This window comes from Glandiceps talaboti, chromosome 5 (assembly GCF_964340395.1).
Source record: "Glandiceps talaboti chromosome 5, keGlaTala1.1, whole genome shotgun sequence".
NCBI lineage: Eukaryota > Metazoa > Hemichordata > Enteropneusta > Spengelidae > Glandiceps > Glandiceps talaboti.
The window spans coordinates 25463517-25480914 of NC_135553.1; the positions used below are offsets into that span (position 1 = coordinate 25463517).

At 35.1% G+C, this 17398-nt stretch overlaps 1 protein-coding gene across 1 annotated transcript in view; it reads right to left on the reverse strand.

The window, feature by feature from the left end:
* Positions 1-556: 556 nt before the first annotated feature.
* Positions 557-17398, reverse strand: part of LOC144435536 (multidrug resistance-associated protein 1-like) — a 44484-nt gene continuing 27642 nt past the window's right edge. The window contains exons 23-30 of the mRNA XM_078124125.1: positions 6345-6544; positions 5309-5435; positions 4732-4833; positions 3889-4035; positions 2790-2948; positions 1913-2079; positions 1354-1548; positions 557-668 (exon numbers count right to left, since the gene is read on the reverse strand). Of these exons, the coding sequence (XP_077980251.1) occupies positions 557-668; positions 1354-1548; positions 1913-2079; positions 2790-2948; positions 3889-4035; positions 4732-4833; positions 5309-5435; positions 6345-6544 (1209 nt within the window). The remainder of the gene's footprint in view (positions 669-1353; positions 1549-1912; positions 2080-2789; positions 2949-3888; positions 4036-4731; positions 4834-5308; positions 5436-6344; positions 6545-17398) is intronic.

The window sequence follows — 17398 nt, forward strand, 5'->3', positions numbered from 1 at the left end:
TCAAAGGAAAAAATGTATTTCCCAGTGATGTCAAATACATCTATAAAAACAGTTTGTGATCTATTCTAAATATGTATGATGCATATTAAATGATTACAGTTGTCATGACAATGTCGTAACTCACATGGAAAGAGCCAGTCTGTCAGCGATCTGTAAGCATCCATGTGATGTGGGCATGGTAACTGAAGTGACCCTAGTCATATAGAAAAACATTAAACTTAGTTTTCTAAACTGGATACTATGATGTGATTGGCTGCAATTGGATTTTGTTGAAAAATGGATTTATACTACAGATGCCATCCAGACATGGATAGTGTGAGTGGTTACATATGTGGACCAATGACTGGACCTTTCAGACTAGTGCCAATAAATCTTAGAAAGAACAAGAACTGAATTAAAAACAACTGATCACTATTCACATGTTCAGTAAAATGCAAATCCTACCATTGATGGTATCTTGGTAGGAATTATGTAAAGGGTGTATCTCTCTGGTTCAAACTTTGGCAGATTATCATTTTTGGAATCAATCAATAAATAATCCCTGAGATTTCCTCATCTATGCTGCTAACCCAGCATCTTTGGCCATACCATAGAATATACCTTGAGATACTAGCAAACCGACTGGAGAATCAAATTCAGCGATTGTTCCTTTATCCAGCACCAACACTCTGAATACATTAAAAAAAAACAGTGTTAAAATAATGATACTTTGAAATACCAGTGTTTTCACTAGACTCAGAGATAGTTCACAGTAAAGTGAAGGCATAGATGGACCAGTATGCAAAGGCATAATCTGTTGTTACATTGGACCCATTTATAAAAATAAATTCCTTTTTTTTTAAAGATAATTTGAGGGTGTTTGAATCACGATTAAACATAAAACCAGCCAGGTTGTCAGTACAAACTAATAACATTTCAAACCTGTTCATTTGATGACCAGTTTGCCAATTAACCATGTGCACTCGTAAGTCTTGTGATTAGATGAGTCCATAGTTGATTTTCCAGTTCCGAGATGCATTGCAGGAGCAGACTTCGCTTACGTTGTTAGATTTAGTCTTGTTTTGTCTTTATTACATTTGAAATAACATTTTCATCAGGAAATCATGGAAAGACATGTTGACCTCTTTTTAGGAGTGATCTTATAGAACAAAGACTAAATGCCATCAATGACAGAGAGGCAGTTTACAGGTGAACCCAGGGTACAGTCATATGACAACCATCCCAGAGTAGCACATGCAAACCCCTCAGTGTGTACACAACACATGGCATTGTATGGAGAGACACGCAATGCATCTTGGAACTGGCAACAGGTCTATTTGGATTTCTCAATATGCAGTAATAATTAACGCTTACCTTGTGCTGTCCATGATAGTGTTCAGTCTGTGAGCAATTGTTAATATCGTACAATCAGCAAACTGAGTACGAATGGTGGCTTGAATCAAATCATCTGTTTCAAGATCAACTGCAGCAGTTGCTTCATCTAACACCAAGATTCGACTCTTCCGAAGAAGTGCTCTAGCAAGACAGATCAACTGACGCTGTCCAACACTGAAACAGACAAAGGTATACTGGATTGACAGATGTACCTTCAAATTTGTCCAAAAATGAAGATGCCCTGTTGTACATTGAGATAAAAGTTGATGTTTGTACGAGTTCTACACATACCTGGTAGTCTATGCACCAGCTGACAACATCTCTCACAGAAACAAGGTAATCATACAAGTAAACCACAACTTTATATTTTATAATAAAATCATACAAGCAACAAGTTCTATGATCTAATGTGTTTTACAATAATCTATTCTTCTATTGCTTACAGGTACTTTGTTACAAGTAGTCTGATTTTCTCCCCCCCCCCCCCCCCATGATTACTTCAACTGGTTCTCTTTTCTTACTCACAAACTCAACTGACCTGAGGTTCTCGCCTCCCTCTGAACACTCAAACTGCAAACCATCAACAAGACCAGACACAAATTCAGACAAGTGAGACAATTCAAGTGATTTCCAGACTTCATCATCCGAATAGTTGTCAAATGGATCCAAATTCATCCTCAGGGAACCTGCAAACAACACTGGATCCTGGAGGATGAAACAAGAAATCATTCTTACTCTCTCTGTAACACAAAGAGTATGACCATATCATCTGGGTTTTCATAGTCGTGGTCTGGAGACTGCATAGTATGTCAGTTTTTTGCAATCACTTTTGTAGTATCCATAGCCTCAATACGAACGATCCTATTGAACAGTTGTGTAAATGGTGGCAATACCCTGGTTATAAAAGGCTGTACTAAAAATAGGAATACCTCAAGATAACAAGACCATAATCGGCCATATTTTATCAAGTTGCAATAGAAAGTGATGTGCATATTATGTCTCAAATAACATGTTACCTTTGTGCCAGGTTTGATTGAAATCAGTTGGTAATACGAATGCTAGATCTGAGATAGGAGGGTTAGTGCACACACATAATGCACACATGCACTCACTCACTCCAATGTATAAGTGCCCTCTGGGTGGTACCCATTGGGCACTACGAATACAAAGACCAATTTATTGAAGAGATAAATGACTTTTTCTAAGAATATTCTTGGTGTGGCAAATAGATAACACAATTCCAACTACGAAGTGAAATTGTTAACATATCCTGGCATAACAAGCTAGGCAGATAATATGTGGTGTTGTTCAGTCCTAATCAGCCCCCACTTTCAAGAAGTGGAGTGGTAGCTGATAGCATAGCATAGAACATCCTTCCTTACAGATTAGATGGATGACAGGTAACTGTAACCAACCTGTGGTATGATTGTGAGGCGAGATCTCAAATCATAAAGGCCAATCTTGCTAATATTAACACCATCTATTAATATAGATCCACCAGCAGCTTCAATTATGCGAAATAGTGCAAGTGTCAGAGATGATTTACCAGCACCGGTACGTCCCACAATGCCAATCTGTAAAGTAAATGTATATTCAAATGCAATTAATAATGGAAGGTTTCTGGTCACAGGAGTCATTAGTACATGATATGTCACAAGTTAAACAGAGTCACCATGATTTACATGATCACTTTTTAAAAATAAAATGTATTTGTTGGCTTTGATTTAGATTTTTGACTCAATGAGCTAGATTAAAAATATCAAAATATCCTACAAATATACTAAATCAACTACCAGTATAATTACATCATCCCAAAGTTCAATTTGTGATTAAATTTTTTTCTATCTACGAGCCATTTTAGGTGTAATTTTGTACAGTACACAATCCAAACTTCTAATTTCAAGTTCCAAAGAAACAATCTATTTAAATGTAATTTGACACAGATAAATCAATGTCACAAATTCCATGACAACAAGTTTTATAACATGATGATTATATGTTCCTATACTGAAGGTAAAAGCTGGCGATTTTGATTGGGGCTGAGAATAATATAACATTCAGAATTGTCACAAGCTTGTGGAGGGGTGACCATTGCAATGTCTTTGAGTTGATTCATTACCTTAGAACATTTGATATGTTAGAATTATGATGTCATTGTGAGAATAAAGTGTACCACATGGTAAAGTATTCTTATGAATCATTTAACAAACACTTGAAGTTCAGTGATCATCCAATGTGTCTGAATGAAGTTATTCTGTTGTTGACATAACACTATGTGTTACATTGCGATCATTATGTAAATTCATATCCATCCTAAGTTGGTTGAATGTGGTTTATTTACATGAAGTCACGAGTTCGCTTGGAAGACAAGACTCTTATAATCATGTACATTTGTGGTCAGAAACAAAGGTTTGTTTGCACACCCCTATAGATACTGGTTATGTTTTGTAGCATGGGACCCAAGGCCAAGTATGTGTTATAGCAGCCAACTGTTATCATTTAATAGTATCTCACCTTTTCACCTGGCTCAATTGACAATGTGATTCCTTTGACAACAAGATCTAACCCTTCACGATATCTTGTGCTATAATTGACAAACTCCACTTGTCCATGTTGTGGCCAGTCATCATCTGGTCTGTTATCAGGTACAATGGCTGCAGCCTGAAATATCAAGTCAAATCATTTATTTTAACAGATTTTAAAACTAATTCTATGTCACAAATGAAATCAAAAGGCAGCATTTATGTAAATTCATTCTTGATCGGGACAGCCTCTTAATCTTATCCCAAGTTTTGACTTTTTTATCACATATCTTGCACTTTTGAATAACTGAGCATTTTCTAAATAAGAGACAGTAATGGACAACTTTCATGTTTGTGGAATGAGGTACTTTGAATCACCTTCATTACTCTGACACCAGTTACAATCATGGGATTCATAGTAATGGATGCCTTGTTGCTGAGTTATAAAATATTCTACATCCTCAGTAACCATCATTAATTTATGTCATTGTGCAAGTTGCAGAGTCACTTCACGACATAATGTGGGTTTACAGTATTTGTCAACTTTGGGTACCAAATAGACAGTATCATCAGTACTGATTTCATTCAAATTCATCCAAGTGTTACTCACTTTATCATTATCACCAAGTTGCTATCAGAAAAGTGTCCTGTACAAGATCAGTGTATTATTCATATTGCAAATATATTAGGCTTTAAAAAACCTATTTCCAACCCATGAATTTCAAATTCAAACGAAGTAATCTCTCCTGTTGCCTACCAAAACACTACTTGTGTATTAAACATGTCATCCCAAGATGAAGACAGTATTATCTGACTGTTTTTTATTGCATCTCACCTCTGTTTTCTCTTCTGCGTATTCTTTCACTCTCTCAACTGCAACTATATTTGTCTCTAACTCACTGGTCATACGAACCATCCAATTCAGTGTTTGTGTGATCTATGAAGTTACAGAGGGTGATGAAACGTTCAGATATCATTCACAATGTTTCATTGCTCAGCCAAGAAAAATATGAGTGATGGGGGGGGGGGGGGGGGGATGCTTGCCACAATGTGATCAAGACTTGTAATGACAAAACCTTATGTAACTCGTAATTCCCACCTGAGTGAAGAAATATATCGATGAATACTACAATTGTGCAAGCTCAAGCTTACTTAATACTAACAAGTGAGGGGGTATTCAACATATTTTGACTCAGACTTCAAACACTACAGAACCATGCAATGACATGTTTGAATACGTACAACTTTTTTTGTATTTTGTGTTAATGCTTACAAGTTAGCTTGCATATAGTATATGTTATGAGAAAATCATTCACAATGTTTTAATAGTACATCACTACAGGAAAGTCTTTTTCCACTTGAGAGTATATCGGTAGTTTCTTAGAAAGAAAGTCACCATGGACTACTCTCACCTGTAAAGCATATGTTATTGACAGACCAACAATACCAGCATTTAGGGAATTTCTACCAATGACAGCAAATAATGCAGCAAAAAACACAACACAGTTTCCAACAAATTCTAGTCGGAGTGCTAACCACCTGTAATACAAGGAACATAGTTATGAATAGTTTGAGTTTATGTCTTAAAGTATGATAGATGTTGAGGCTATATGTCGACACAATGTGTACATAAGGTCGTTGTAGTACCATAGCCTGGAGGAAAGAGAATAATGGATCTCATCTTATGCATTCTTAAGAATCCCAAAGAGTACTGATGATGACACTACATCCAGGATTTGTTACTGATCCAATAACTGTTATCAAATCAGTGTCTCTACCACAAGAGCTCAAGATGTAATTTTGCAACATGTACAGAGCAACTGCATATGTCCCTTGTGACTCTGAAAAGGAACATATTATACTGTCCTTGCCAACAATAGTGCCAATAAACAATACTTATTAAAAAAAAGCACACAGTGATCATACAGCCTTTAGTAATTGCTTTGATCATACCATGTGTTCTGGACTATTGACTCATGGTGCCCATAAATTTGCATAATGGATCACTATTCATTTTCCCTAGGGCAATATTCACATAGCAATGGAAGTGTTATTGGGGATATGCTTTGACTATAGAAAGAATATGTGTCTGAGAATGTGATGTGTTGTAAACCACTTATTGCCTGGCCTTATTCAGGAACCAGTAGATGTCATATTACCCCTTATGCTGTTATGTAGCAAATATTTCCCTAGGCAGATAGTTGCTACATAATAGCCCTTGTGGTTATGGACGACATTTACTAGTGCCCTCATAACCAACTGGCAATAAATACATAATGGCCTATAATAACATTACTATGATAACATTATGCACAACATCAATGTCACTTTCAAGATCACTTTCTTAATCACATAATAACTACTGCAACAGTGCATCATAATTTATTACAACATAGCAATGAAAGCCATGCAAAATGCTTACATGGTCAGAAATGGAAATATCTTTACCTGTTTGAGCAGATGTTGGGGTAATATGTTATCTGATTTTCATCAATTTTGGTTTCATTTTGCTCAATGAATCTCTCTCCTTGTTCGTACGCTCTGATAGTGCTAACCCCAGTGATAGTCTCAGAGAAATGGCTATATATTGGAGAACGTGTTACAGACTCCAATCTCTTTAGCTGTCTAGATGTGGCTACATAAAACCGCTGAAGTGGCATGGAGAAAAAAAATTGATACAAATTAAAACTGCATGTACAAGTTAGTGCTGAAATCAAATGATTTTAGATTTAATAGGCAATATCAATTAAATTCTTTGTTTGCCATCCACATGTGGGTAGATTTGTTGGTAGATTTAGAAAAAACAATCACATTTCATTTTGCTCAAAATTTCTGCGAAAGGCTGTATTTTATACACATAACTATGCATATTTCTAAAAAGTTGTTTAAGACAATCAAATTTTGGATATTGACATTTCTATTTCACCAGATTAGTATATTAGGTACAAACAGAAAATGAATCAACAAAAAAGTGAATTTTACATGACATGCTAGCATTGTGATTTTGTTTCTATTGTGTTTGTTTATTCCCCTGTCTGCCCGGTAGGTTTTGAGAAAATTCAAGGACGGCAAACAAAGTATATAATTGATGTAGCCTAATACATAAAAACAAGAAATTAATTCAGGAAGACACTATTAAATTGTACATGCACATAATTAGTTTCTTTCTGTCATCAAAGTACAGGTATCAACTGTATCAAGAATTTGACAAACGTTGAAAAACTAAACAAGAAGTCTGTTTTTTTAACTTTGAACATAACAGATATCTTTTCATTAAAAAGGAAATTTTTTAATACAGAACTGTACTTTTGTTAAATTCAAAATAAATTCACAGTGATAGACGCTTGTACTTTGATCACAGAGAGCACATCATATTCAAGAGGTGATTAGTTCAGAATTCATTTCTAGTGAAGAGAAAGGTATCAAGTATAAATATGTGCAGTGGTAACAAAAATGTGAATTTTTCATAAAAGTGTGCAAAGTAACAATTAGTGAAAGTTTGGAAAATAAACAAGGAGATTTAGAGATTGGTGTAATGTTGAGAGATATAGACTTCTATTCTATGACACTGTAGTGTTATGACCATCTCAATATATAATACATGGGCAATGATTGTGAAACTACTTTAGTATACCAGCAATTTACATAAAATTAGCTAATACTATTAGTTGTTGGAATATTTTCTAATGACTGAATAGGCGATAGTGTGTAGGTGTACAATCATGTATTTTCACTTTGTATTTTGATACAGTAATATCATGTGTAGATAGATATATACTGTGTTCCAACATTGCACCTATAAACCAAATACAACTTGTATGGTTTGTGCTTTCAGGATCCTTTTCAGATGTTTTTCTCAAAAATCTTATCTTGATTCCTGAATCTCCTAATTCTAATGACCTCTGACCTCATCTTGACCCAAGTCATACAAAACAATTTCCATGGCCATCAAGTATACTGTATGATGTACAGTTACTCTACAATTACATGTTTGAAAACATTAGATACAAATATGCTGTCAGGCTGTTAAGGGAATATGATGATCTAGCCAGGCACATCATTCATTGTGACAGATATTTAGTACCTGTACGACTGAATGCATTGACCTCCTGCAAGAAGCTTGATACAATACAATACATTGTGTACATTAATAGGATAGCAAAGCAAGTTACATCCATCACTAAACCATATTTGACTGCAACATTTGACACCAACATATAGTACATATTTATCAAAGCACTTTCAGTATACTGATGTTGATAGATAATTCTGTGGCTTTAAGACAATAACTGCATGAGTTGGTAATTTTCATTACATCATTCAACCATTTATCAAAGATATAGTTGCTTCTGCAGTTCCCGCTAGTTGACTTTATACAGCATTTTCCACATTTAACATATACTTATTTCTGCAGTTCCCACTAGTTAACTTTATACAGCATTTTCTATTGTTAATAACTCACTTTCTTTTCATTATGCATACCTGATAAAGACCCATTGGACTGACTGTGTATATTTAATTATCATAGATTTTTCACCAACATTTAATTCCACCATTTAAATCACAATGTGTATGTTATTTTCAGACTCTCAGTTTTGTTACAGCTGGCTATGCATATCATGCATAATTTTTTAGAATATTGTTGGCATACCCAAATATTACATACCATTCAGCTTTTTTCACGTTCCCTAGATTTTGTCAAATGTCTCCAGATATGTTAATATGTGCCTACTATAGGCCAATGTATAGCTTTTCATCAAAGAAATCTGAGGTACATTTTATCAAATACAGACAGTATAATGCACCAGTACGGCAAACATTGAATTACTTTACCTTCACATTTGCTTTCTTATTCAAAATAACTCAATCAGAACTCTTTTGATGTTCACAACTAATTATGCAAACACCATCATGAATATGCAAGTACCATATCACCCTGATGTCAAGACACTTGATGATATCATTCAAACACAACCTGCCAGAGTTAAATTGTTCTTTTCAAATTCATATGTATACAGATAGAAGTTACAGTATACATTGCTAGCCAAGTAACCAAATAAATAATTATCTAAATTAATTAATTAATATAGTAATCAATCAATTAATAATGATTGAAAAATGGCAATATACAGTTATGTATATGTGCAGACAATATGTGTTGTATAACCTGACATTTCGAAAAATTAAGACTTTTTTGCAAACCAAAATGTCAGTTATGGAAAACTTGACCATTACTGCATTTCTATTATTATATTGACACTGAATTTACATGTAAGCTTTAAACACAGAACTGTCCTATATAAAGAGGATTATGACTTCCATGAGCAAGACATCAAGAGAGATCATCAAAAATGCATGTTAAGGTTGCTTTTTTTCAATGAAAATGGCAACTATAGTCAGTTATCATGCCTCTACTACAACTACTATACTACTATTTACTTATGATAAGTATAACAATGACAAAATGCTACTTTTTACATAACGCTTTCCACATTGTGCTCAAAACAAATTTTACAATGGAACTACTTGTATAACGACACATCACCCTTTATACTCACCCCCTTCCCCTCCCCTCCCCCTCCCCTCACTTCTCTGGGGAGCACACAATCCATTACAATGTCTGAATACATCACTATTTACAGAATGGCAACATAACTACAAGAAACACATAAAGGCACTCCACTGTATGCATATTAGATGATACATCTAGTGCACTGCAAACAACAAACAAACAAACAAACAAACAAACAAACAAAACACATTGAAATAATAGGAAGCGTTAACAAGCAAGAGTAACTAACAAGAGGAACATGCACAGCATATGTCAGATTTTCACTTCATACACTTAATTTTGCTTCTGAGTTTTATTCACTTTTATGTAACAAACTATTGTAGTCATAAATTGTATTTCATTTTCATACTTTGTTTTCTAATTATTTGAATGATGATGATGAAATACTACATCTTAAAGGGGTCCATGCTACTCCAGGTAATAAAGACATTTTTGTAAACTTTGGGTTCCACAGTCAGATTTTACATCACTTATTTCAGGTGCAATTGCTGAGAAAAAACAATAAACTGAAACTTGTTCATCATTCATTGTCCAGGCTATCTCCCTACCATGGGTGCCCTTTTGCAGCAGATATGTTAGTCTAGCTGCTAGACCTTTGGATTTCCTTCCATTACGACACAAGCTCTAAGGTTGCTTTATTGAGGGTGAAACACCAGAGGTCTAGCTAGCTAAAGTCATCTCTGCATTCCTGGGATATAAATAACAGCCAATCAGAGAACCTTGTTGACGACTTGCACAAACAGAGGACAATAGCTAATCTTTTTATGCATATTCAGCTTAAGGAGGGGCTTGTAAAAATAACCACCAATGCCATAACTGGAATGTGTGAAGGACAATGTCTACACATTCATCAAACTCACAATTACCATAAAGCAATAAGATGTAGTAGTGACATGAATGTGTTCTTACATGCAGGGTTTATTATAGAGGTCATGGGTTATTGAATATTAACATATATATGCATGCAATGCCCAACCCATGGCCATACATCATCTCAATGGAATGCTAAGCGTAAAAATGACTTTAGCTAGACGTTCAGGCATTCCGCCCTCAAAAAGCAATCTCCAATCGTTTATCACATTGGAAGAAAGCTCGAAGGCTCAGCAGCAAGACTACATATATGTATATGCAACAAGTGAATATAAATATTCATGATTGTTTTATTTGAATATAATAAGTACTTTATTGGGTCCCATAATCCAAAGTTTACAAAAATGCCCTTATTTTATGGAGTGACGTTCCCCTTTACTGTAACAATTTAAGAACCAATTAAATTGTTTTCAGCAAAAGTAAGCCCATGTGAGAATTATGCAGCAGCCCTTGTGTTACCTGGATAACAATGTATAGCAGAACCATTATGGGTGCAACAGCTAGAATCAGCGGTGTGGTTACTGCAATGACTACGATGACACCAAAAACGATGAAGGTACAATACAGCCAACTTCTTACAATTTGAGGCAAAATAACATCTAGTGTGTCAATGTCTTTGCTAAAGCGGTTAACGATACGCCCTATTGGAGTCGTGTCATAAAAGGACATAGGGCAAAGGAGGATTTTGGAAAGCATGACTGTATGCAATATGGATGAAGCACGCAATGAAGCATAAGCATCCAGCATTTGGCAAGCAACGACGAAGAAACCTGTAAATGTGATAAAAAAGAGGTGGCTGTAAGAGAAAGGTGATTGCGCTTGCTTTTGAAAGGCAATATGAAGAATATGCATAGTAATAGGGATGAAGTGTACAAAGAGGTAGTAATAGGGATGAAGTGTACAAAGAGGTAGTAATAGGGATGAAGTGTACAAAGAGGTAGTAATAGGGATAAAGTGTACAAAGAGGTAGTAATAGGGATGAAGTGTACAAAGAGGTAGTAATAGGGATAAAGTGTACAAAGAGGTAGTAATAGGGATGAAGTGTACAAAGAGGTAGTAATAGGGATGAAGTGTACAAAGAGGTAGTAATAGGAATGAAGTGTACAAAGAGGTAGTAATAGGGATGAAATGTACAAAGAGGTAGTAATAGAGATGAAGTGTACAAAGAGGTAGTAATAGGGATGAAGTGTACAAAGAGGTAGTAATAGGGATGAAGTGTACAAAGAGGTAGTAATAGAGATGAAGTGTACAAAGAGGTAGTAATAGGGATGAAGTGTACAAAGAGGTAGTAATAGGGATGAAGTGTACAAAGAGGTAGTAATAGGGATGAAGTGTACAAAGAGGTAGTAATAGGGATGAAGTGTACAAAGAGGTAGTAATAGGGATGAAGTGTACAAAGAGGTAGTAATAGGGATGAAGTGTACAAAGAGGTAGTAATAGGGATGAAGTGTACAAAGAGGTAGTAATAGGGATGAAGTGTACAAAGAGGTAGTAATAAGGATGAAGTGTACAAAGAGGTAGTAATAGGGATGAAGTGTACAAAGAGGTAGTAATAGGGATGAAGTGTACAAAGAGGTAGTAATAGGGATGAAGTGTACAAAGAGGTAGCATAAATAAACCTGCAAATGTAAAGAAAGATATATCTACGCGAGGAAATGAAAATGTGGTCTAATTTTTCCTTAAAACCATATGGATATAGCTGTGGTGAGGATAAACTATGCAACGAAACACACAATCATCAAATGTATGGTAAGGAAAACAAATGCTAAAAAGAGATGGTGATGACCCATAGCTATACTGATGACATCTATAGAAGCACAAGCATCCCCAAATAAACCTGCCGATATGTATGTATAGGGAAGAATGCCAGATGGTTGAAGTTTTCATTGTAACTACCCGCATAGTAATATGGATAAAGCAGTCAAAGAAGTTACACATATCTAATGTATGGTAAGAAAAAGTGCAAAATTTCTCATCATAACCAGGTCCATAGTGATATGTCATTATCTGGTCTTATTTCACAGCAAGCTCTAGGACTCATGATTTTGCTCGTTTCCTTTCTTACTTTCTTTCTTTCTCAGATGCATAGCTTTGTAAGGTTACCCGACATTGTGGCATCGAATTTCCAAAAAAGTACTGCGAGTCATACAGCAGAATGCATGACACCTCACCAGTGATGTTTCATAGCACACATCACATGTTGTGCATGGTGGCACTCTTTCCTATGGATTCACTAGACACTACTGCCACAGTTGGGTCCTCCCTGAGGTTATTCAAAGTAAATGTTAATTTTGATGAATCAGTTTTGTCAAAAAATCATTAAATGTTTCTTACATAAACAGCAATGAAAGAAACTGTAAATGAAAGAAAGCATCATCGTTGACAATGAAAGAAAGGCAGCAGCACAAGAAATAAATATTTATTAAGTAATGGGTTCACAAAATGCAACACCCCTATACAGAGATTGTTTTCTCTTTGCAGCAAATAGTGCCATAACAAAATATATGACCATTTTACAAAGTTTTTTGATGAGTAAACAATAAGAATGATCTTGGAAAAAGCTGCACTACATTCAGGTGAGATACTACCACCTGTTTCATGATAGTGTTCACTGACTACATTCAGGTGAGATACTACCACCTGTTTCATGATAGTGTTCACTGACTACATTCAGGTGAGATACTACCACCTGTTTCATGATAGTGTTCACTGACTACATTCTGGTGAGATACTACCACCTGTTTCATGATAGTGTTCACTGACTACATTCAGGTGAGATACTACCACCTGTTTCATGATAGTGTTCACTGACTACATTCAGGTGAGATACTACCACCTGTTTCATGATAGTGTTCACTGACTACATTCAGGTGAGATACTACCACCTGTTTCATGATAGTGTTCACTGACTACATTCAGGTGAGATACTACCACCTGTTTCATGATAGCGTTCACTGACTACATTCAGGTGAGATACTACCACCTGTTTCATGATAGTGTTCACTGACTACATTCTGGTGAGATACTACCACCTGTTTCATGATAGTGTTCACTGACTACATTCTGGTGAGATACTACCACCTGTTTCGTGAGTATTCACTGACTACATTCAGGTGAGATAGTACCACCTGTTTCGTGATAGTGTTCACTGGCTTTGTTTGATACATTGTCACACAGATGTACATTCTACACTTCAAGATAGCAAAATTGCAATTTCTTGCTACATTCTGACTATAAATTGAAACAAACTATTTAAACACTGCAACTAGATGCAGACATGAGAGCACTGATGTTTTGATCTTTGCATTTAGTGTCTGCATTTGGCACATTAGTTCGTTTTGTTTAGACAAAATGCCACTGTACGTATATTCATCAGTTCAGTTGTGCTAACTAGACTACCTAGTAGTGAAATAACATATATAGTGCAGTCAAAAAATAGAGCATTCATGCTGTTATATTGTTGATAGAATAGTTGTCTAGTATATCTAGTTACGGACAGACACAAACACTTATCACTTCTTACACACCTACTAGTTCCATGCCATCCCTTTACACAGAGTAAACTCTTACTGATTATACCTGTATGGCTGCATAGAGAAGCACTAATACTGGCATCACCGAAACAAATAGTGCATTTGAAAAACAAACAATAACCACACTGTTCACAACTTTTGAAGATTCACCAAAGAGCTGACTAATACTTGATTGGAGATGGTTATCCAAGATGTCAACATCTGATGAAAATCTGTTCATTAATCTTCCAAATGGAGTTGTTTCAAAAAACTGCATAGGACATCTGGGAATATTACATAGCAGACTACAATGAATACAGCGAGCTGCTTTGACCATACACAACCAAAGAATTATTCGGGATGAAAAAGCCATTATACCTAAAATGCAAGATGTAACACATGGCATGTTTATCTAACCATCAGCTACACACCAAAATGTGTAATGACAGTAACCAAATAGTAAATTCATATGAACCCTATCATATGTTCAAACTTTGGAGCTTAAGAGGGGATGTTGCATCAAGGAAGTGTGCATGGCAATGAAAATGCAAGCAGGCTAATGCAAAGCAGCTTGGCTTGACAAGTTATAGCAGCCTAAAGAGCAAAGTAATTAAATTAAAAGAAATCAGTGGCAAGAAAATATCTTTAGTTATATCTCATGATCAGTTTGTTTGTTAGAGTATTTTTTCATACATTACAATGAAGTTCTTTGAGAGGGCTAATCACCAGCTGGACAGGATCTGAACAATGCAAATGGCTAAAATAAAATAGAATACTAGATAGCTAAGAGCTTATTTCCTTCTGATATATTAGTCAGGTGGCTTAACATCAGTTTTAAGGATTGTTGTTACATGCCGGATAAAAGCACAAAATTCGGCATGAATGTTCCTTAGGACCTACTAATTGATTTTAGAATGGGAGCCCTCTTGAATATTTACATACATTTGCATATATCGGTAAAATTAGAAACGGCCACCAACACCCTTGAATCGCTGATTTTCAAAATGGCCAGAATCAACCTGGAACAATGCTATGTTGAAGGGAAATAACTTAACGGTTTGAAAACATGCATAAATTTGCATAAATCTGAAAAAATAAGATGGTCACTATCAAACACATATTTCAGCTTAATTTGCAAAAATTCATACTGAATTAAGAGCACACCATGTTTCTTTAGATATATTTCTTGATAATGACCAAGAAAAGAACCCCAACTATTTATATAAATGTGCAAAAATCCGAAAATTTAAAACGTTTTGCTACACTTAAAAAAAGCCTTAGTTCTGGTAAATAACATGCTTTTGGCATCTCAATCACGAAATATATGGCTTTTGTCATAATATAACTACAATGCCCATCACTGAAAATTGTATTTTCCCCTAATATTACAAGAATGATGTGATGGAAGAAGAATTCAGAATTCACAGCTCTTTTGAAAAGTGTTTGAAGACTGTTACTATCTTCGAAAGCTAGTGATTGTAAGAAAAAACACTGTATAACTTCAGAATTTTATGGTAAATTCTCACAAGAATGTATAAACAAGCTAAGTGTCGATGTCAAGATGCCCTCTGACTTCACTAAGTTATGCATGTGCTCTTCTTTCAGAAACTATGACAGCAATCTCTGCTTGTAATGTCTGTGTTAAATATGGAGAACTTCCAAAATCACTTTTCTCTTGCTAAGCTCAGACAACAACTTTCAACACACGAATTATACTTATGTTGTGAAAACTTCTCTTTACTTCGCTACTGAGGAATTTGTCAAAGTACCTTATTTACTAGGAATATGACATTTTTCCTGTGGATAGCATATAGTTGACTTTTACCGATTTATGCAAATTTAAGGACTATGCTATGTTATTATCATTAAATAGATCTTAATGAACACTCAGGCCAGATTGTTTTTTTCTTCAAATTTTAAATTTTGCAGAAACATGATATTTTTAAAGTGATGGCAGTCATTTTTAATTTGACTGATATATGCATATTTATTCAATTTTTCTGGAGGGCTTCTTGGCTTAAATCAATTAGCAGGTGCTGAGGAGCAATCATGCCAAATTTGGCACCTTTATGTACATTATTTTCCTGAATTATAGGGTTTTCAATGGTAATAATGGGCATTGTGAATTTTATTGATATACATGAATATATCCAAATATTCTAAAAAAAAGCTTCCAGGATAAAATCAATACATAGTTCTTAAGCATGATTCATGCGAAAATTAGTGCCTTTTAGTAAGTCGTTTTGCTGAAACATATAATTTTTCATGGTTAATGGTGGCCTTTTTAAATTTTTTTATTTAATATGCGTATTTATGCAAATATTCAAGAGGGCTCCTAACCTAAAATCAATAAGTAGGTCCTTAGGAACACTTATGCCAAATTTGGTGCTTTTATCCAGCATGTAACAATAAAGTTGCTAAGCCACCTGACTATATGGTCATGAATATTCAGTGTGCATCTAACAAATAATCATGTCTGCTATAAAGAACAATAGAGGTGAATTTGAATTTGGTTTTTCTTGGCAACTGAGTGAAGTTTTGTGGTGTGAAATCATGAAATGACTCCACAACCCACAGTTAATTTCCTGGAGTGGCGTTCCCCTTTGGATTATTTTTGTTTATATTTCAATCATATCTCAAGCACTGCAGATTTAATTATGTAACTGTATGTTGTGAAGATATAGAAAGTCAAGATAATACTTCCTGTATTTTCTGTATGAACATGTATAAATTGGCTTATGTATGGTATACAACCATTTACTTGCTATATAGTATATGTATACTAAGACACTCACAGGGCAAACACACCAAAAATATGTCACTGCATCAACTTTTAGTTAAAAGTAAAACGTTACTAATTATTCCTATATCACTGCCAGCCTTCATCACATAGAATTACAAGATAATATATTGTGCATATCCTGTTCAAACATGTACAACTTAGCTTGGGTATGCTATAAAACGAATTCATTTTGGTTACATTGTATATGTTAAGACAAACACTGCGATGACAAAAAAAAGACATAAGAGTGTGACCCCACCCCCCACCCCCCCCCCCCCCCAACACCACCAACTTGTGTGTTGCATTGCGTAAGATGATTACCATTTTGGCAATTTTCACATGGAAAGGCTTTGTTAGAATTTCCAGGGATGCAAATGTTTGTAGTGTTGGGTTTTCAGTATTATTACCAATAATATTTGGGCGTCTTAGGGAATTTAACCCTTTCTCTCTGTTGACCTTGAAAATGTTTGTCAAAGCCAAACATCATTGTCTACTTAGAAAGCTCATCATTGATAATGTGAGGGTAGGCACTTGAATGGTGTCCATAGACTTCTGGAGACAAGGGTCAAGGTCATAAAATTAAGCGACTTACATAATTATGCTTCACATGCAGGTCAAACTCAAGTCATGATTAAAAATATTACATGTATCACTTGTGAGCTATGAAGAAAACCCAAATTTGGTTACTTGAACTTGAAGAAGACTTTCACGGTTATATAACAAAACAAAAGCTCATATTTGATAGTATGGGTGTGGGTTACTTGAA